The sequence below is a fragment of the Lytechinus variegatus genome, chromosome 3, assembly GCF_018143015.1.
Source record: "Lytechinus variegatus isolate NC3 chromosome 3, Lvar_3.0, whole genome shotgun sequence".
NCBI classification, from domain to species: Eukaryota; Metazoa; Echinodermata; class Echinoidea; order Temnopleuroida; family Toxopneustidae; genus Lytechinus; species Lytechinus variegatus.
In genome coordinates, this window is record NC_054742.1 from 6863179 (window position 1) to 6885773 (window position 22595).

At 36.7% G+C, this 22595-nt stretch overlaps 1 protein-coding gene across 1 annotated transcript in view; it reads left to right on the forward strand.

The window, feature by feature from the left end:
* LOC121410097 (rab GDP dissociation inhibitor alpha-like) overlaps positions 1–22595 on the forward strand; it is a 40653-nt gene that overhangs the window by 5720 nt on the left and 12338 nt on the right. The window contains exons 2-7 of the mRNA XM_041601967.1: positions 7196–7303; positions 12654–12756; positions 13826–13960; positions 14630–14822; positions 16196–16327; positions 18955–19229. Coding sequence (XP_041457901.1) covers positions 7196–7303; positions 12654–12756; positions 13826–13960; positions 14630–14822; positions 16196–16327; positions 18955–19229 — 946 coding nt within the window. The remainder of the gene's footprint in view (positions 1–7195; positions 7304–12653; positions 12757–13825; positions 13961–14629; positions 14823–16195; positions 16328–18954; positions 19230–22595) is intronic.

The following is a 22595-nucleotide window of genomic DNA, read 5'->3' on the forward strand; positions in this document are numbered from 1 at the left end:
CATTTGATAATGTGCCCCCTACTATTTTGGGTTAGGGGGAAGTGTCCCCCTGGGATTTGCGCCCATGTGGGTGGGGGGTGTTGCACCTCCTTTCAGAATCATTATGGAACAGTGTGAATAGTCGCGGCATTAGCGACTCTTGTAAGGGGCGCTCCATTTATAAATAGAGTTGCATGTGTAGCTGTCTATGGCGACAGAATTTATCGCAGAATTGCAGCCAGAAGCGTGGGAAATGTCCAGAAAATACAAGAAAAGAACCGGTGAGTACCGATTTAACAGTACTAATGTAATAAGTAACATTTATTGAATTATAAGAATATTCAATTTTTCGTGAAACAAAGCTTAGTTCTAAGCTAGGGTGGCCCAAATGCGCGTGAGTGGAGTCCCAGTTTCTTAACACGGGTAAGTATTGCGGTGTCGCCAAGAGTGGTAGATCCCTTGATTAAATGATCCATTTGTACACAATGCAAATACAATAATAGGTTGACCCCGGGGGGGGGCCACTTCCATTCACGAGTGGATACCATGCGCGACCATGGGGTCTCGAAAAGCACCCTAAACACGTAATTTCCATATTCTGAAAATGCACCCCTTAACAAGTATTGGCGTGTGAAACCCTACCCTTAACAAGTCTTGGAAAGAAAACGATACTCTTGGCCCCCCGGGCTTGACCCTTGAAGTTGAACTGCATATGTATGACATACCTTCGATTAACGATGTTACAAAATGCCGTGTTGAAGAACAATTTACAAATAATTAAATGTAATACGAGATTGGTCTGGTAAGAAACCTCAAATTTTTTACCTTTTTATTAACCAGAACCAGTGGCAATGTTGATGATACTATATAAATTACTTTTTATGTGGTCTGTCTCTGACAGATCACCATAATTTTGTCAGATTTTTCTTTATTTATTTTCAGTTCCAAATGTTTGTCGTTATTTTTACTCAAAATCTGATCAATTTCTTTGAATTTTATGTCATCTAAAAAGTCTATCATATACCCCTTTCATAAACCCAATTATGCGGCTAATAGCAGCATAATTTGGTCGTAAAATTGGAGGAGGACCAGAGTTATCCGCATTATTTTGATGCTGATATTATCCGCATAAAAGCAGCATCGGGACAAGATTTTGAGTTTATGAACGCATTTCCAAATAATGCGGATAATTGCCATGGTGCGGTCACAAGGTCACCCTTTTCCAACACAACCGCATCTGAGGGGGCGTGTCCAGTTGACATGACGATTATCCGCCTTTTTCAGGATGGGCTCTCGTAGAAATAATGCGGCTTATTTTCGGAGTTTGTGAATGCAATTTTTATTGAATTATCCGCATTACTCTTAGGCGGCTAATTGGAGGATAGGTTTATGAAAAGGGTAATAGAGACATGAAGTGAAGCTTTTCAAGGACATCAGGTCATGATTACTCGCCTAGAGGACTCAGTGATCATATTTTTTATGATTTTGATATTGTCATATGATCACTGAGCCTAGACGAGGCAGGCTATGCCAGTGTGGAAAAGATCATAGTCCAGAAGGGAATTCCCTTCATATTTAACATTAGAACTAGTGGTCCATATATGGACCAAAATTGTATTAAATTGCATACCTTTATACACCTAATGCATATGAAGGTACATGTATGATCGTTACCCCCCCCCATAAGAAAAATTAGAGATTTCTTACCAGACTAGTGTCATGTATCCAAATTGTAAACACTGCGATACAATAGCCTGACCCTTGAACCCGCTTCGATATGACGTGCATGTATGTAGCGGCATTAGGAAGTGCCGTTTTGAAGAAAAATTCATAGATTAGAAACGTTTTTTATTGTCTCACCTGCGAAGCAAAGTGAGACTATAGGCGCCGCTTTTCCGACGGCGGCGGCGGCGTCAACATCAAATCTTAACCTGAGGTTAAGTTTTTGAAATGACGTTATAACTTAGGAAGTATATGGACCTAGTTAATAAAACTTGGCCATAAGGTTAATCAATTATTACTGAACATCCTATTAGAGTTTCATGTCACATGACCAAGGTCAAAGGTCATTTAGGGTCAATAAACTTAGACCATGTTGGAGGAATCAACATCGAAATCTTAACCTGAGGTTAAGTTTTTGAAATGTCATCATAACTTAAAAAATATATGGACCTAGTTCATGAAACTTGGACATAAAGTTAATCAAGTATCACTGAACATCCTGCATGAGTTTCACGTCACATGACCATGGTCAAAGGTCATTTAGGGTCAATGAACTTTGGCCAAATTGGGGATATCTGTTGAATTCCCATCATAACTTTGAAAGTTTATGGATCTGATTCATGAAACTTGGACATAATAGTAATCAAGCATCACTGAAAATTTTGTGCAAGTTTCAGGTCTCATGATTAAGGTCAAAGGTCATTTAGGGTCAATGAACTTTGGCCGAATCGGGGTATCTGTTGAATTACCATCATAACTTTGAAATTTTATTGGTCTAGTTCATTAAACTTGGACATTAGAGTAATCAAGTATCACTGAACATCCTGTGCGCGTTTCAGGTCACATGACCAAGGTCAAAGGTCAATGAACTTTGGCCGAATTGGGCGTATCTGTTGAATTACCATCATAACTTTGAAAGTTTATGGATCTGATTCATGAACTTGTACATAAGAGTAATCAAGTACATGTATCACTGAACATCCTGTTCGAGTTTCAGGTCACATGATCAAGGTCAAAGGTCATGTAAGGTCAATGAACTTTGGCCATGTTGGGGTTTTTTGTTGAATAACCATCATATCTCAGTAAGTTTATTGTTCTAGTTCATAAAAAGTGGACATAAGAGTAACCATGTATCACTGAACATCTTGTGTGAGTTAGAGTAGTATTCAAAGTCAACACTGCTGCTATATTGAACCGCGTGATGCAGGTGAGACGGCCAGAGGCATTCCACTTGTTAAAAGTCACAAGCCAAATATCATGACTTTGATTCCATTTGTTGGAACTAATTCCACATTCTCATGAAAAATCATAAGAAGGCTTGTAAAAGGTTCTTTCTAAAAGATGATACAATTTTTTTGCGAAATTTCACAGAATAAACACAAGTCAAAATTTGTTATAATTGGATTTTTTACACATTTTTATTGATAAAAGTGTTCAAATGTGATGACAGATATTTTGAGTATCTTCAACAATATTCATCATTTCACGGTTCAATGAACATTCAAAGAAAACAATAAATACGATTTTAAAAAATCGTAGGCGAGTATCATTTCATTTTGGGAACTGAAAATTCCTATCAACATTTTTTCATTATGTTCATGACCAATTTTAAACATACTTCATTGATTCAATGGCGTTTGATATAACATTTACTGGGGGGTATGTTTGATTGAACATGTGGAATGTGAAAAGCTCCTTTCTACGCTATTTGAAAAAATGTTATTTCAAATTATGGATATCTGTCACAAACCTTCTTGCATAGTTAATTTAATTTTATTTTTATGAAATTCCTGATGTCTAATGCTTAAGTGAGAGCATAATATTAAAAAATTATTCAAATGAGAAGAAAGTTCAAGGCCTTGGCCCCACTTTATGCCTTATCGATTATTTTAGCATGCTCGCCTTTTGCATAGTGTCCCTCTGAAGCCATGTTGGAAGTTTCATGTAAAAACTGTTGGCAGAAGTACCAAAAACCGTCCACAAAACAAACACTCATTTCACTTTTGTTAAAATTTTGATTTCCTCCCTCATAGACATTGTGTACACTATGGGTGCATATGTTTAAAGGAAAATGAAACCTTCGGAACAAGATAGCTAGTGTGAAAACAGAAAAATCAAAGACAGATCAAAGAAAGTTTGAGAAAAATCGGACAAATGAGAAAGTTATGAGTATTTGAATATTGTGATTACTAATGCTATGGAGATCCTCCAATTGGCAATGCGACAAAGATGTGTGATGTGAACAACTCTCTCCATTACTGTAGTATGACCCCGAGTTTGAATAAATGGTAGAGTGGTTCGGAATATTTCCTCATATAGATACAAAGCTTTTGGCACGTTTTGGGGGTGTTTTAAGAAGCACATTTGCTCTAACATGAGTGCTGATAGTTTGAAAACAAGCACATGAACCCATATTTTTTAATGTTTGCACCTCTTACATGTAAGTATACCTTCCTCTACAACTTTGCAAAGTTTGGTTAAAATGACATGGGTTTTGAACAAAGTGCAGCATTTCTTTTACTTCTTTCAAGCTAACTTGCAATAGTTTGGACACAGATAGTTTAAAAACAAGCACGTGGACCCCATATTTTTATTATGTTAATGCCTTTAGAATATAATCCTTTCCAAATCTAGAGAGTATGATGAAAATGACATGGATTTTGGATGTTAGGGAGCGAAATATGGAACCATTTCATTTTAGGGGGTATTGAGAGACTTTAGCATGTTTTCAGCACATTTTAGGCGATTTGCAAGCCAACTTGCTACACTTTGAGAGTCACTAGTTTGAAAACGAGGACATGGACCCCATATTTTTGTCTCACCCACCAGAGGTGAAGGCGAGACTTAGGGATCCAAATGTCGTCCGTCCGTCACAAATATAATGACACATAACTCCTCAACCGTAAGTCGCTTTTCAACCAAACTTGGATGGTAGGTGGACTTGGGGGACCTGCATGTTGTGCTGCAGTCGGAGGTCACATGGTAAGGTCAAAGGTCATTTTCAGGTCAACATTAAAGTTTACATGCAAGACTCTCTTATGGCACCTAACTCCGCAACCGTAAGTCACTTTTCAAACAAACTTGGATGGTAGATGGACTTGGGGGACCTGCGTGTTATGCTGCAGTCGGAGGTCACATGGTAAGGTCAAAGGTCTGCCTGACTTAGCACACACCCTTTTTATTACGTCTTGGCTCAAATACCACATGGCGAGAAAACCCTTTCCCAAATCAGTCCTATCACTTTTGGTGCAATGCGCCAAATTAATCCACCTGTAATATTAATGTATAAAACAGAACTAATTAATGTGCGTATTCTGATTCGAAATTCAATTTCTTCAGCTTTCCATTATTTTTCCCTCTTATACTCTCTGTTCACCATTCTCTTAACTGTTCTCTTGATCAACTTTTTCCCTGTGCGACTCACACACTTTAACCACTCCCATTACAGCTCTTTCATCCACTCTTTTACTTAATTCTCTCGCTTTACGACTCGTTCTGCAATTCTCATGTCTTACACAGGCCTCGAAATAGGATTTTTGGGGGGCAAGGCCACTTTTTTGATGGGCACTTTTTCACTGAGGCCAGGCAGCAGAGGGCACCAAGGCCACTTTTTAAGGGGCATGTAATAAATTATTTGTAGGTGTTACAGTTTCACGGCGTGGGGGGGGGGCTTTCCATAGTCGATGTTATACATCAGATTCATTACCAAACCACATTATTTACTTAAGAAAAAATGAACTTTACGCACGACTGGTGATACCTTCTTGAGCTACATGTAATTAAATGTGAATCTGATTAGCACCCAAGAAAGTATCACCGGTCGTAAGTTGTTCGTAATGACGAACAGCTTTATGAAACACTCCCATTCAAAGTACTGTACTTACGCATCGCGCACGCTCGCCAGGACAGTACAGAGCGTGTGACATTTGTGTAGTACACATAACGGAGCTCGCGCTCGTCCATTCTTATGCTGCAGCTTACATAGCATATGTAAAGCGCGCTAGTGGCCGGCCAGCTGTGTATAGCTAGCTCATCGTTCGGCGCGGCTTCGGACTAGACTGCATACATGCACTGGACGTCACTGGTAAAGCTAAGGTATTGAATACTTTTTGAGATCGGAGAAAAGTTTTCCTTGCTCAGAAAAAAAGGTGCCGACTTTCAAAAGGGGTACATTATATATCAGAAAAAGGGCACATTTATGAGAAAAAAGGTCACCACGGCCATATAAAAAGGGCACATTTTTAGTGGCCGTAACTTTTAGCAAAAAGAAGGGCATGACGGCCAGTAATGGGGGCATCGTTCTCTCCTTCCTGTTCACTTTATCTCTCTCTATCGTCGCTGGAGAATGCAAGTGAGCTGGAGAACGGGAAATCAGTTCAGCTGGACTGTCCATGAGCTCTAATTCAGTATTCGATTCCACTCTTCCAAATTCATTGACCCCTGGAAAATACTACTTATACTTAATCCCAGACAATCCAAATACCTAACAACAGCTAGTTTGCATTATTTCACTTCCACATTCCAAGTGCTAGCCTGGCCCAGAAAAAATAGCAACTGAAATTAAAACATGGAATGCAAACATTGCAATGAGGCAAACAAAAAAGAAATAAATCTCTGTTTTTCACCCTGCTATACGAAGATTCTTCACATGATGATATCACATGGAAAAAGGGAGTTTTGGGTCACATGATTAAGGTTAAATGTCATTAAAGGGTCAATGAACTTTGACCATGTTGGAATGTTTTTTGAAATGCTGTAACTTTAAAAGTTAATGGATCTTGTTCTTGAAAATTGGACATGATAGTTATCGGGTATCACTGATCGTCGGGTTTCATGATAAAGATGAAAGGTCAGTTAGGGTCAATGAAATTGGTATGAATGTATTTTTTGTGAAAAATTATTCATCTTACTCTTTAGTTTTCAAAGTCAACACTGCTGCTATATTGAATCACTTTAGAAAGAGGGTGAGACTGCCAGCTCCATGTGCTAGAGGATTAATACAATGAGTCTATTGGATATAGACCCCTCATACTATGTGTAAAGGCATGGTCACACCGCCCGAGCGTTGTTGGAGCGGTCGTGGAGCAGAGAGAAAAAAAAATCATCACCGCTCGCTACCGTTTACCATTTATGATTTCGATTGTTATTTTTTTTGTTTTCGATTTTTTCCCCAATTTTAAGAGCGAAATTCGACCCTCTTCCTACCGCTCCAGCAACGCTCGGGCAGTGTGACCATGCCTTAAGGTGGCAATCTCTCACTATGCACTAATCACAGATTTTGCCCAAATCTTTGGATGAAATCCAAACAATGCTCATGTAAACAGCACCCTAACATTGCTTTCTGTGTGATAATTCTACCATTGTTGGTAGTTACTTTAACAGTAAGAAATCTACCAATGTGCCACTGGCCCTGGTTGATGGTATTTTTATCATGTATACTTTATATCAAGTATTATAATTGTTTGAATATTGCTTTTGTCTCCTCACTTTTCAGGAAAGTGTGCTAAGTGGACTTATGTCTGTGAATGGCAAGAAAGTTCTTCATCTTGATAAGAACAAGTATTATGGTGGTGAAAGCGCATCTCTTACTCCCCTCACTGAAGTAAGTCAAATCATTAGTTTGGATAAGACTTTATATCATGGTAAAGCTACATGTAATTGCTGTAAACTAGTGCTGGGCAGTATTTCAATATTATTGAAATTATCTGAAATAGAAGAAAATATTGAATATTCAATATTGTTTTGATATATCGCGGTAACCTGATATGACCAAAGTATTGCTGATTATAGAAAAGTTTATCACTATTAACCCCAAATTCTGTTCTGTTTTGCTTATAACCAAACCAAATTAGAACTTTGTAAGTTGGTACTCAAATGCCCGCTTTTCGTGGACAAGCACTAATCGAAGAAAGCCTTACTTTCATATCTCCCTTCCTTGCTCATTACGGAATTGCAGCTCTTAGTGAACAATGTAATGAAGGTTTAGACTCGGCAATATGTTGCATTATCTGCGATATTTTTCTGGTGACTTTCAGTTGTTTCAGACTTACATTGTACATGTACATTGAAGTGAAATATCGACCAGCACTACCGTAAACTCAATTCAGTTTGTTGGTTTGTAACCACTTAATGTGAACAGTAGTCTTCACAACACAACTGATGGCTCTGGATATTAAATTCCAAGAATATTCAATATTAGAATGGGATAATTGATAGAGGGAGGGGGGGGGGAGCTCTGGCTATGAATATCAATAGTTCTCGGGTCTTGACTGCAGTTGATCAAAATGTGTTAGATTAGTAAGCATCATTTTGGAGTAAGTATTTTAGACTGATGCATAGGCCTATACCAATTTCTTTGTGACATTGACTTTAATCATGGTCTACGGTTATTAGATTGCTATAACTTAGTAGTTAAAAACATTTTATCATAACTCTTATCTGGACTAGAACAAGTCAGTGAGATAGCATTTAGTAGAGCGGTAGTTTATGAGCAATTCAATGAAAATGATACATTAGAATGAAAAAAAAAGAATAGAAAATATAGATACAAATTTTTTTTTACCTATAAAGTATTCAAGAAGGATTATGTCAAGATTTCATTTGAAGAAAATGTGGCCCAAGTCACATAATATATTTTATTAGCTGTTGAAATCAAGTTTTTCTTCAGAGGTACTGCCATAAGATTCACTACATTTTGCATTCATTTCTTCTGCAGTAAAAACTCACCATAAAATCACTTATAGAATTGGACGATAATTAAATATTAAAATAGTCATTTAAACCTTTTTTTATTTCCATCTCACTTAAAGTGTAACGTCTGTAACGTGGTTAGGTAATAAAATTTTTATAGCATACTGTATTTTGGTCCAATTTTGTTGCAAATTTCAACACAAAGCGAAAATATGATATCACACAATATATCAACATCTTTTTATAAAAATTTCAATAATTCATATAATTTTTTTTTACGCACACTACATCACCATTGCATTACGGACATTACACATTTGTAGTACAATAAAAACTGCATACCACACTATATTCAGACTTCCTCAATCACAAGAACTTGTTCAGGCCTTAAAATCCCTGATAATTATTTGCCACATTCAAACCGACCTGAAGCTAACCTTCTCAGGGCATGGGCAGTATTGTCTGATTAGCAGGTGCAAGGGGGGGGGGGGCACTTCCATTGACAAGTGCATACCATTTGTGCCCCCCAAAACATGTAAAAAAGGATCTCTCTGTCAAGATAGGGCATGTTATGTACATAACCTAATAATAGGCCCGTTTTGAAAGTCCATTTTTGATGCACATGTACATGGCGTGTTTTTCGGTCCTGTACACGTTGTAAACACTGTGAGAGCGAGTTATGTTTTCATGTCGACACGGACCCGCATCAACATGTCATAAAAAGGGGTTTATATAGCCTAAGTCACGGTTTTAAAGCTTACCTTAGAAGTTTGAAATATCAATCCACAAAAATTGGTGCAAATTAAAAGTTTAGTCAGCTTAGCAGCGCATTAAATTAATAAAGAATGCAAAAGAAAATCAGTGCATGGCCCTAGCTAGCGCCGGCGCTTGTTGGATGCGCATGTTTTTTACTGTACCGTACATGCATGCACAGATCGCTGCAGAATTAAGTGTAACTGAAGTTATCGATTGATTCATTGTTTTGTTGCCAATTTCAGGAGTGTTTGTAGGCTTGTAGCACATGTGTACAAGCGTATAACACGTAAATTGTAGCAATGATCGCTGTCGCAATTGGTGATTCTCAAATTGGCTCTGAGTGTGATTGAGCAGCGCTTTCGAGACCGGAGCAGACTCATTTCGTGGTACAAAAACTTGAGTCTCCAGAATGAATGTGGATTAAATCAGCAATTTTGGAAGTGAGCTCACTCTAGATGAATTGAAATATATTGACATATTGGTAATTAAAACATGTGCAGTGTCTGAGAACTAAGATTTAATGTAAGGCTGTGAGCTTGTTCACTGACTTTGTAGTCCCATGCAAGCTTTATGCAGATGCTACCGTGTACACGGTGATGGAATTTAGTACACGTGCACTGACTTGACCGTGCATGTACACGTGTACCCGAAACGGGCCTACCTAATAAGGGTGTCAAAAACCCTACAATAATGAAAAAAGGGTATATATTTCATGTTAGAAACTATATTTTTACGGTCCAATTTGCGAGGGTATAAAATACTGAAATACTTTATAAAGGATGTACTTTTTACCCCAACACTGGTGTTTAGGGTCTGATTTGAGCGTGGTGTGTGGGTGGTACTAGATTAACCCAATGAAAGTAAAGGTAAAGCCGATGTCGGTGGTGATAATCAAGATTTGGTTTACTTGTTTAGGGTACCGTTTTGTTTCCAATACAATAAGGGGTGCATTTTCAGAACATGGAAAATACTTGTTTCGGGTGCTTTTCAAAACCCCATGCTCGCACGTGGTATCCACTCGTCAATGGAAGTGCCCCCCCCAACAGGGATTGCTGGTTTGAGAAAATTCTTTTAATTTGCTTCCACTTTACCAAAATACCCATGATCATGGAAAATCTCTGTTAATATTCTCTTCATTTCGGCAAGTACCTTCTCCAGGAATATTACAAGGATATAGAGTTAGGGCCAAAATTGGCCCAAACAAGTGGAATATTTCTGGGATTCCATAAAATATAGTCATCCAATATTATTATTATTCATCCATCCCAACCCCCCCCAAAAAAAAAAAAATTTTGATTGAGCTACACTGTAGTTGATTTCAATAACTATGACCTCACAGTCCTCACTTATAAATAAATTCAATTTGATAATTCAGCTTATATATCTTGACATGATTGATTATTGTTGCATTCATTGCTTGAACGACTTGTATTTTCAGCCCAATCGCGTGTGTGCATTAAATTGTTCAATACAGCACTTGCCATACTTTGTAGAGTAGCCTAATATAAAGGGATATTCGGTCCTTTGTCTTACATGCTCTCGTATTGAACAGGCAATTGATGCAGACCAAAATATCTGTTTTATTGTATTGCTAAAGGACTGTATGATAATACCTGGTGTTATGGCATTTTGTGGTAGTCTGAATAAGCCCAATGTAATTTTTAATGTCACGAAGGTTATAGTGCTTTGATGGAGCAGTGAGTGACCTTGGTCATCTACATGTACATGATTGTGTGTCTGAATTTAAGTGTGAACTATTTATCAATACAATGTAGTACTGTAGGACTCTACTCTCAAGTTCTCAACTGTCTGATATGACTAATAGTCTGTTAGTATCTATGGAATTAAAGGGAAAGTTTTCCTTGGGGGAAAATAAAATAAATACAGTAGGTCAATTCCATTGTGACTTATGGGACATTTGATACTTTTTTTCCACATAACTGAAGTGCATATCTGAAATAGTAGCTGCACAAGTTAATGTTAAGTTATGTTAATGTATGAATTAGTCAATTCAAGAAAAATAAATTTATTTTAGGATTACATCCTTCATTATTTGAAGAATGATGCAGACCAAAATATCTTCTCTTTAACCTCATGGTGATAGCGGATGCCACCGTGAACTTTTGAAGGTTGTATTACTGATGGAGGTCTAACAATAAAAGGCCCAGCAGAAGCTAACAGTGGCGCTAATGTTAACCAATCGCTAACAGTGCCAAGGGCACCAATAGTGATGATGTTAGTGAATAATTTCTCCTTTCAAAATGTGTCTCCCTTTCTTATACCAAGTAATTTAAAATAGACCTCGACCAAATTAAAGGGGTATTCCAGGCCCACACAACAATATATAAATAAATGGAGTAAAACTAGATGAGCACATTGCTGAAAATTTCATCAAAATCTGATAAAAATATAACAAAATTCTTGAATATTAAAAATTTAACACTGTATTTTGCAAATGGTATTACTGAGCAGCACGTGGCAATGAATATGCAATAAATGCAACACTGATGCCATATCCTCTAGCTCTTTCCCCTTTTTCTGATTTTATTGAAATGAACTCGTAATTGTGTCAAATGTGTATATGTCACCCGAGTATAAATTGATGATCTTTGACGCAATATTCTGGGTGGACAAAATTTAAATAAACCTAATTTTGTCTCATACAACAGACCCTCATTGCATATTCCTGTTCAAATGCATTTTCTTTTGATACAGAATCTCCATCGTAATATCATTATAGGCTAATTTGCTTAATCTTTTTAAATAAGTAACTATTTATATTTACTTCTTGCTGTCATTTGATTTCATGTTTGTAATGTAATTATAAGGAAATTTTTGTAGGCCTACATGTATATGATAATAAATTACATTCCTTTACCCTTTCCTAGACAAGATTTTAAACTTGTAGGATGTGCAAATAATCATAACTAAATCTTAAGTTAAATCTAGATCACTACGCACAAATTATAGATTTTGCCGGACTCAAATCCCCTAACAACACTTGTGCCTAACGGCGCCCTAACAGTTTTTTCTACGCCTTCTGTGCGATCATTCTACCCATGTTGTTAGTAGCTGATTTGTTAAAGAATAATGATCAAGCGTTGATCCCAGATGTAAAAAATGCATTAATAGCTCCATATAGCTGTCACGGCGAGATTACCAGTTGTAACGGCCCTTTGTTAGCGCAGTGTTAGTGCAATAAAGCTAACAGTGTTTCTCTGCTGCCGATACAAGTTTGTTGCACAGTGTTGTCTGTCATGCTAATGGCAATAAATAGAGGTCAGTATTTCATTTATAGGTGTTTAAGAAAATTACAGTTTCAACTTACCCTGCTTTCCAACTAACCCGACCCCTATCTCCCCTGTTAAAGTAAAGCGACTTTAAGGGAAACTTTGGCCTGAAAATGATTATATCTATAAATAGAGAAAAAAAACTGATTTTAACTTCTCTTGATTTGTGGCAACCTGCTTACTATTATTATTATTTTTTCTACTTTTGTTTTATAGTTGTTCAAACACTGTAATAGGGAGGCTGAAGATATTCCTGAGAGTATGGGGAGAGGTAGAGACTGGAACGTTGATCTCATCCCGAAATTTCTCATGGCAACAGGTAAAATAATAACTAGATTTTAGAATGAAAGTCCAATGTCCATGTGCATTGTTTTGCAACAAACAAATCTTTGCTAACCATTCCTGTTGGTTGATTTATGTTGTTAATTTCTCATTTTTTGACATTGAATTTTGATTGTTAAATTCTTATTTAAAAGTTGAGAGACTAATTGCAAAGTAATCCCTGATGTACACATGTATGGTACAGTGTATGTTTTAATAACTATGTTACTGATTATGTTTGGACTATTTTTATTGTTTTTTTTTTTCTGAGGAAAATAAATTGATTTGAATTGAATTTTATTTTCTGTTTTTTTCAAAGCAAAGTAAAAGACATCTAAAGTTGTTAGATTTTCATAGTGTAGAGAACAAAATATTACACATTACGATGAAAAAAATAAATCTATTCATCAGGACTTACTTTGATTGAAACGGAGAACAGTTTCACGTCCGATCCGGGACGCTTCTTCAGCTCTTATGAATTGGCAGGAAATCGTCATTGCCAATTGGCGCCGAAGCACCGTCGACGTTATTGTCTTGGAGACGTCGAGAAATTTTTCGAATTACAGGATTGTAAATCCAAGAGAGGTTATGTCGTAATCCTCCTTTGTTGAGAAATGTGTTCTTTGCGTTGACGTAGACCGCCTCACGGACCCCCCTCTCAATGCCAATTCATAAGAGCTGAAGAAGCATCCCGGATCGGACGTGAAAGTGTTCTCTGTTTCAATCAAAGTAAGTCCAGAAGAATAGATTTATTTATTTCCATCGTAATTTGACTTTTCCTGGATGAATCAAACCCTACATGTACATCAGTTTAAAATATAACACACTTTTTAAGGAAAAAAGATGTTAATTTTTTCAATTGTTTGATTTTATATAATTTATTTCAGATAAATATGATTGCCAAAGGACCATTTTCTATTGAAAATCACAAAATCAGAATCAGTTTTGACTCAATACTCCCATTTTTGCTACTGTTTCTGTTTCCAAATCAGAAAAACAGATTATCTGATAATACCTTCATTCTAGATCTTTTGAAAATATCAAATTCACTTATTCCTCATACACAGGTAAGCTGGTGACCGTACTGATTAATTCTGGAGTGACTCGTTACCTTGAATTCAAGTCTGTAGAAGGGAGCTATGTCTTCAAGAAGGGAAAGGTCCACAAGGTACCAGCTACAGAAAAGGAAGCAATCTCATCTTGTAAGTATGTGAAGAAGGGATAAGATGAGTAGCACTTAGAGCAGAGGAGAGGAGGATTTGGGATGAAGGGATAGAGAGAGATAGGGAAAGAAAGAGCGAAGTTGCGGCAGAGGGCTTTGATATGGGGGGGGACAGGCATGGACAAGTTACCAATGTTTTTATTCTGCTTTAGTGTATAACTTTTATAATTACATTACAATGTTCTGTAATCTCTGAAGCATTCTCATTGACAATTAAAAAAGTTAATACTGGACAAGTTCTATGCCCTTATGCTTGGACTTTTCTCACTTGTCAAGACTTGTTTATGATTTAAAAATAATTTAAATATTGTTCAGTAAACAGTTTTCCTTTTCTCGATTGTGTAGCTTCCCTTAATAAGATGGGGTGGGGGAGGGGTGCTGATTCAGCCCCCTCAACATTTATCGCAATAGATATGTAATGGGAAAAGATCACACTGTGATGTTTTATGTCTTCTTTGTCTACTTCAAAATGGCAATTTTTAAAAGCTTAACACTTTTATCCCTCATCTTTTGGAGTATAGGGCAAAGGGAACAGTCAGTGCAATGTCATTACCATTTTACATGGATATGAATTTTGTTATAAGGAATCTTTATTAGCAGGTGGTAATTGTATGTATATGATTAAATAGTTGTAAATCTCTCCCTGCAGCTTTGTTTGGTTTGGTGGAGAAGACCAAATTCCAAGCATTCTTGAAGTACATTGTTGAATTCAACCCTGATGATTTGAAAGATGAGGTTGATCCAGAGAAGACCACTGCAAAGGAACTCTACAAAAGATTTGACTTAGATGAATCTACCATTGATTTCACTGGTCATGCCATAGCTCTTTATAGAGATGACAGGTAATGCTCCCTGTAACTTATTACTTTCTATTATAAGTTTTATTTATTTAATTTGTGTTAGAAGTGATTCAATTCGATTTTAATCCATATCTCTTCAGTATACAAGTGAGACCAATCTGATATCAGATATGGTTTAAATGACTGTTTTAAAGATATTGTGTATTTGCTGTTAGCTGAAGCAGTTCAAATGCTTTCTTTAAACCTTATCTCTATTTGAATGGCCACTAGTTAGACAAGTTGACTAGTTAAATTTGAAGGAAAGAATCTTTGTTACTTTTCCAACAATGCAGTTTCATTTATCAAAGATTCCTCCATTCTTGTAACCTAAATTAACAACCTCCAACATTCCAAGACTATTCTGAAATGATCCTTTATTGTAAAATGATAATATGGATCCTAATCGAATAAATGACTGAAATCTATCACCTGACCAGTCATTTTGTAATCTAAATCATTGTCATCACAATATCATTGTGAAACCCATTTCAGAGAAAATCAACTCCAAAGCTTACTGTAATTTGTACTTTTATCCCAAGCCATACAGGATATAAATTGCTAAATGAACATGGTAGAAAACACATGCTCACATTGGTATCTTTATTCAGTACCAAGAATTAGAGAAGATATCGCAAAATTGATATGCTCATAAATTCAGTTTGAGCGGTTTAGATTTTCCCTGTACAAAACGCCATGGGAATAAAACAATCCTGACCACAATTTCAATGCGTGAGATCAAGCAAAACATTTTATTACTCTTTCATGTGCAAATTCAATGCATGCAGATACAATGGTTTGGCTGTCCTCGCATTTGCATATTAAATGAGCGCAGCCGTTTTTTGCTGTGCTACAGTACACATTTCCAATGGGATTTGCTCATTTTATCAAAAATGTGAAAATCCCTACATATCTCAGAAATTATAATAAATTGCTGCCTAGAAATTTTCAACAGCAGTATTTTCATTTTCTGCTAAAATCTCAAAATTGATTTTTCTTTCTTTCTTTTCTGTCTTTTTTATCAATTGACTGATATGATGGTTCATTTCAGCACCAAGAAATTTAGTGGCTGAAACTAACGAATAGTTCTATTGACTGATTGTTGTTTTGAGATAAGGATGGTTTATCAACTAACAAATACCTTAATCACTCTCTTATGAAACATAATATGCATTTATGCACATTATTTTGCTTAATAAGGATTGCATCAATTATTACGTATGAAAGAGCCCTCACCACAGCTATGCCTCGAGTGTGTTCCAACTGTTCCAAAAATACCTTCCGAGGGATATTCTTACAATCCTTATCCTTGATTAGTTGTACCATTTGTATACCATTTTCATTGCTGGACTAAAAGGTCTTTATCTGTTATTTTATAGCTATCTAAATGAACCATGTGGGAAGACTATAAAGAGGATCAAACTGTACTCTGAAAGCCTTGCCCGTTATGGCAAGTCACCATACCTCTATCCAATGTATGGTCTTGGAGAGTTACCACAAGGATTTGCTAGGTAGGTACAAACCAAGCAAAGTTTGATGAAGGGGTAATATAGAAATCAGGTTCTTGACTCTTTGAGTCTTTGGATCAAGTTTTCAAGAATACTTTTCTTTCAATGTAACAGAGACTATGTTATTAATGGCATATTACTCAATTAATTCATAAAAGATTTCTTCATTTTTTGACCAAAGTCCATGAAACCCATTTCAGTCATTAATCTTCAGATGACTATGTGAAAACAATACTCTTTTATTGTGTCCAACTGTTTGTTTTTTCTTAAGAGCGGAATATAAAAAAAAAAGAAGTGAACATTTTGTGGAGTGAACAACATTGTACATTGATAAATAATCATGGCACACCTATAGAGCACAAAAATGTGATGTTACACCCATTTATCACTGTAGCAATTAATTGAATATAGTTTAAATAACTCAAGTGTCTTGTGTTGTATTTATGCATCCATTGTGAAGAGAATCTAAGCATTTTGAACACCAATCCTAAACTTGGTTCTGGGAATGCTTTTGCTTATTTTTCTGACTTGAAATCACAATCTGCAGGTGGCTTTGTAATGTCGAAATTTTTATTGACCAGGAAATTACCATAATTAATAGCGATTCGCATGAAAAAGACTACTATACAATTCTGTAGATTATGTCCCAGGCAACCCGCGTGCCAATTTTCGGCACGATCGCGCATTCAACGGCTGAGATCTCAAGGGGGGCCTTCACTCTGCAAAGCAGAGTGAGACTACAGGCGCCGCTTTTCCGACTGCGGCGGCGTCAAGGGGGGCCTTCACGACTATAGGCACCGCTTTTCCGACGGCGGCGGCGTCAACACCAAACCTTAACTGAAGGTTAAGTTTTTGAAATGACAGCATAACTTAGAAAGTATATGGACCTAGTTCATGAAACTTGGCCATAAGATTAATTAGGGTCAATGAACTTGGACCATGTTGGGGGAATCAACATCAAAATCTTAAGTTAAGGTTAAGTTTTTGAAATGTCATCATAATTTAGAATATATATGGACCTAGTTCATGAAACTTGGACCAAAGGTTAATCAAGTATTACTGAACATCCTGCTTGAGTTTCACATCACATGACCAATGTCAAAGGTCATTTAATATCAATGAACTTTGGCCAAATTGGGGGTATCTTTTGAATTACCATCATAACTTTGAAAGTTTATGGATTTGATTCATGAAACTTGGACATAAGAGTAATCAAGTATCACTGAACATCCTGTGCAAGTTTCAGGTCACATGACCAAGGTTAAAGGTCAATGAACTTTGGCAATGTTGGTTTTTGTGTTTTTTTTGTTGAATTACCATCATAACTCTGTAAGTGTATTGGTCTAGTTCATAAAAGATGGACATTAGAGTAACCAGGTATCAATTAACATCTTGTGCGAGTTTCAGGTCACATGACCAAGGTCAAAGGTCGATAGACTTTGGCCATATTGGGGGTATTTGTTGGAATTACCATCATAACTCTGTAAAAATATTGGTCTAGTTCATCAAGTATCTTTAGAACATCTCATGCGAGTTTCAGGTCACATGACGAAAGTCAAAGGTCATTTAAGGTCATTGAACTTTGGACATTTTAGAGGTAATTATTAGATTGCTGTCATAGATATAGTGTATAAAATGTGATTATAGGGGTAATCAAGTATCACTGACAAACTAATTCACATGATCAAGGTCAAATATCAATGAACGTAGTATTGTATCATTATATGAATGGTGTTTTTTGTAAATTATTTATAACACACAGTCAATGAGAGACCACACACAGTTCATTTCCCCTTTAACATGTGTTGAGATAGATGTAATAACAGTGTTAGTACCTAAAGGTCAAGTCCACCCCAGAAAATTGTTGATTTGAATAAATAGAGAAAAATCAAACAAATCTAACGCCGCAAATTTCATCAAAATCTGATGTAAAATAAGAAATTTATGACATTTTAAAATTTTGCTTATTTGTCACAAAACAGTTAAATGCACAACTCAGCGATATGCAAATGAGAGAGTCGATGATGTCCATCACTCACTATTTCTTTTGTTTTTAATTGTTTGAATAATAAAATATTTCAATTTTTACAGATTTGACAATAAGGACCAACTTAACTTAACCATAAACATATACATGTTCTGGGAGAAATAAAACTTTGTTTCACTTAACAAGGAGAAAATTAGAATATTTCCCAGTCACCAGTCTGCCAGTATTTGCATACCAACCAGGATGTGCATATAGCTGTTTGTGAAATTAAGTGAAACTTTAAAATGTCATAACTTTCTTATTAATTATATCCAATTTTGATGAAATTTTCAGCGTTTTGCTTGTTGGATATTTCTCCTTTTTTCAAATCAACTTTTTTGTTAGGGTGGACTTGTCCTTAAATTTTAAAATCATACATTTAACTTATCAGCCATTATTAGAACCATGCAGCTATTGGAAAATCAGGTTAACAAATCATGTTACTTGATTATGATCGTGGTCTTATATTTCCCCTGTATGTCAGTGTACTTGACAGGATTTTCAAGTCAATTGTTGATCATCTTGATGAGTGACACATATTTTATTGCCTATTTCTTCATCTAACCGATATTTACCTTCATTGCTATGATTCAATTCCAATCAGACTGTCTGCTATCTACGGTGGTACCTACATGCTAGATAAACCAATAGATGAGATTGTAGTGGATCAAGATGGAAAGGTTACAGGAGTAAAGTCTGGTGATGAGACTGCCAAGTGCAGCATGGTGATTGGAGATCCTACATACTTTCCTGAAAGAGTTAAGAAGGCTGGACAGGTTGTTCGTGCCATCTGTTTATTGGATCACCCTGTACCTAACACCTCTGAAGCAGCTTCTTGTCAGATTATTATCCCTCAGAGCCAGGTTAATCGCAAATCTGGTGAGTACTGAATTACATTTTAAGTTGAAATCTTGTGGATAGTAAGAGCTAGTAATAAACTGTTCATTATTATTTTGGTGATGAGAACATAGAAAAAGCATCTAAAGCAAATTAAAATACTTAGCTGGTTCCAGAAGTATGATACAGTATTGCTCGGAATAAAGTTGACACATTACCGCGCTGTACCGCGTAAGTCGACGGGAGATCGGGTACCGCGCGATTACCACCAGCAAATTCCCATCGGCGGGAGTCTCCTGCCAAGAGAAATTACGGCGGTAATTACCACGAGATTTTTTTAATAAAAATCTCGTGTATTACCGCGGTAATACCGCAGAAGGAGGGACGATCTTATGTTGATAATAAAATGTCACAATTTAGACAACTCACATGGTTCAAATTAGCCCTCCTGACTTGCCGCGATGTCTCTCTCGAAATTACAATACAGCAACTTATTGCCGTAAGATGCCGTCTCGATCTCCTCGAAACCCAAACAAAAATGTCATGGCTTGATGTTTAGCTTTGCGCCAGTGCACAATTTTAATGCACGCTCGTGTCATCGCCCTCAAATTGTCATCTTTCTGAACTTCTTTGAACGAAAGTCGGGTCGAGATGAGATCATGTACTTTCTGGGATAAGTTGTAAATAGTTACAAGAAAAAGGGAGCACCCAATAACGGAGGGACAGAGTCGAGCAAGAGGAGAGAGCGACAGATACGAGAGACGGGGATGATCAAGAGAGAGGGAGAGAGAGCATTAGATAATGGATAGAGAGGGCGTGGGGGCGGGGTGGTTAGATTGAGCAAGAGACACCGAGGCTGGAAAAAACAGACCTATCGTCTATTTCCTTTAATTTCTTACATTCCTTTATCGTCATTCTCTCACTTGTTCGCAACTATAATTATTTAATTTTAATATTTTCAGTGCATTATTGCCCAACAATCCTCCTGCCGTTATTATGATATAAGGAATGATAAACTACTTTGTTTCTCCCACCACTCGATCAAGTCACAAAAACACAGCACGTACAAGGCATATTAAATGATTGCACCACGAATTGATTACTCATGCTTAATTATAATCAGTGTTGTTTTTTCCCTTGTTTCCTCATATTCTATTTTTATCGTTTTTTATGTTGATATATTTCCATTTGACCCATGTCTCACTCATTAAATTTTTACTGAATCAATATCTCAGGTCACTTCTCCCTCGATCCCTATCTTTTTTTCCTCCATTCTTTAATCCTTTTGACTTTTTTGGTGTAATATTGCAAAGCTCTATATTCAATATTATCCGACGTTCAAGCTGGTGTTAATGGATGAACAAAGATAAAATATTTTTAAGTGTCAATTTATTGTCACCGGATCGTCATAATATGCATATATCTTCTTAAAGTTTAATTAATCTTTCATTGTTTGAATGATAGTTTTCAGAATTGTTTTTATATTCTCTCCTCTCACTGATTCACGTCACCTCTGTCATTGTCTGCTGTCATCTCTCTTGCTCGCAGTGGCGTACCTCAGATTTTCCAGCAAGGGGGAGGGCAAATTCGTCCGCCCAAAAAAATTGACAAGCAACCAAAAAAAAAGTCTACAAGAACAAATGAAGGATTTCGTATCAGGAAAAATTTTGGCCAGCCAAAAAGTCTTCAACCACAAATAAAGGATTTCGTATCAGAAAAAAAATTACAAGCAAAAAAAAATAAAATTCAAGACCAAAGTAGCAGGCCATCTGTGTGTCGCTCGTCAGGGGGGGGGGCACTCTCTCCCATCTGACCCCCCCCCCCGCCGTAGGTACGCCAATGCTTGCTTATACCATGGTCACATTTGTTCCACGGCGGCCGTACGGCGAGTCGAAAACAGCAGTTTTATCCATTTTGATTCAAACCACCAATATGTAGTTGGACAAAAAAATGTTAAAACGGCTGTTTTCGACTTGCCGTACGGCCGCCGTGGAACAAATGTTACCATGGCATAATGGCTCGTGAGGTGCTGGTTTGCACAGCAAACCAGCCTGAAAGGTCGAGCGAAGCTTCTGCAGCCTCCGTAGACATAGTCTGCTATGCAGACTCGTTGAATCAGCTGAGGTACACACACTGCTGATGTGGGTCTACATTTTTAGACTAATGTTTGCTCGACTCACTTTTCCCTTGCCTTATCGTTCCTTAGATACATGTATTTAATTTGATATATAGATATTAGTTTGATTCGTATAATCACAATATTTATCTACCGTCTGTTACCAAGTATTGTTATCTTTGTCTTTTTTTGACTTAGATTTTGACTATATTTTCATGTATTATATGATGATTTATAGTTTTTATGTTTTCCTTTGGTCATTGATGAAAAACAATTGTATGCTGATCTTTTGTACCTGAATGTTCTAATAAACAAATAAAGGTGTATATTTGTCAATAAGTAAATATTTGGTCTTAACTAAGACCCAACGGTGGATCATATTATCCTGAAGGCACAAAGATGAACCACTGAAGTCAGACAATGAATTAAATTGTCCTGATTAACATCACGACAATTAACTGTAAGTATGAATGTCTTCAGTTAAGTTTTAGTGCCGGAATAAACATTTGCTTGTGCTTTGTGAAGGCTTGTTTGTGCTTATCCCTCACTCGGCGATATCTGCATTGCGACAACGACAGAGTAAGCCCGAGAGTAAGCATATATGGGTATACGATCAACGTTAGGCCTAATTTGGTAGTCTTTTGAAGAAGTGTACAAGGCTAGTACTAAGTAACTACATGTAGCTAGCTACAATCACTGTCAGTGTCACTACGTCAAACCACTAGTACGAGTTTAGCTAGCTACTGTACTACTAGTATACGGTACCGGTTACCGTACATTGTGAGCAGAGGCCGAGAAGACAGTGACAGTGCATAATATTCCGATTTTGTCTATAAAATGGACGTCCATCATTAAAAAATACAATACCTGTATCATTTAACTGAAGAAAATGAGTTTAGGTTCAGTAACAATCACTGGGATAGCACAAAAGCACGAAATACTTTCTATTTGGTGATTTTGTTGTAACTTAGTTCGAGCAATCTGATTTTCTTTCGAGCTCGCTGGTATGGTACGGTATCTGCAAAAGCGCTAACGAGTACTCGCACGAGATGGGTTTTTCTCTTAATTATGGTATGATTTAGGAGTAGACTGAATAGATTATGCCTAATATCACTGAGAAATACGACAAAAAAAAGTTCTAAGAGGCATAGCGAGAGCTTTTAATATAAAGGATGGGAACAATTACTAAGGAAAATGTTTCTGAAATTGAAAATCCCATTTGAAATCGAAACAAACTTCGAGATAAAAAAAAGTGAATTTGAGCTGTAGAGGAACGGGGGGGGGGGGGGGGT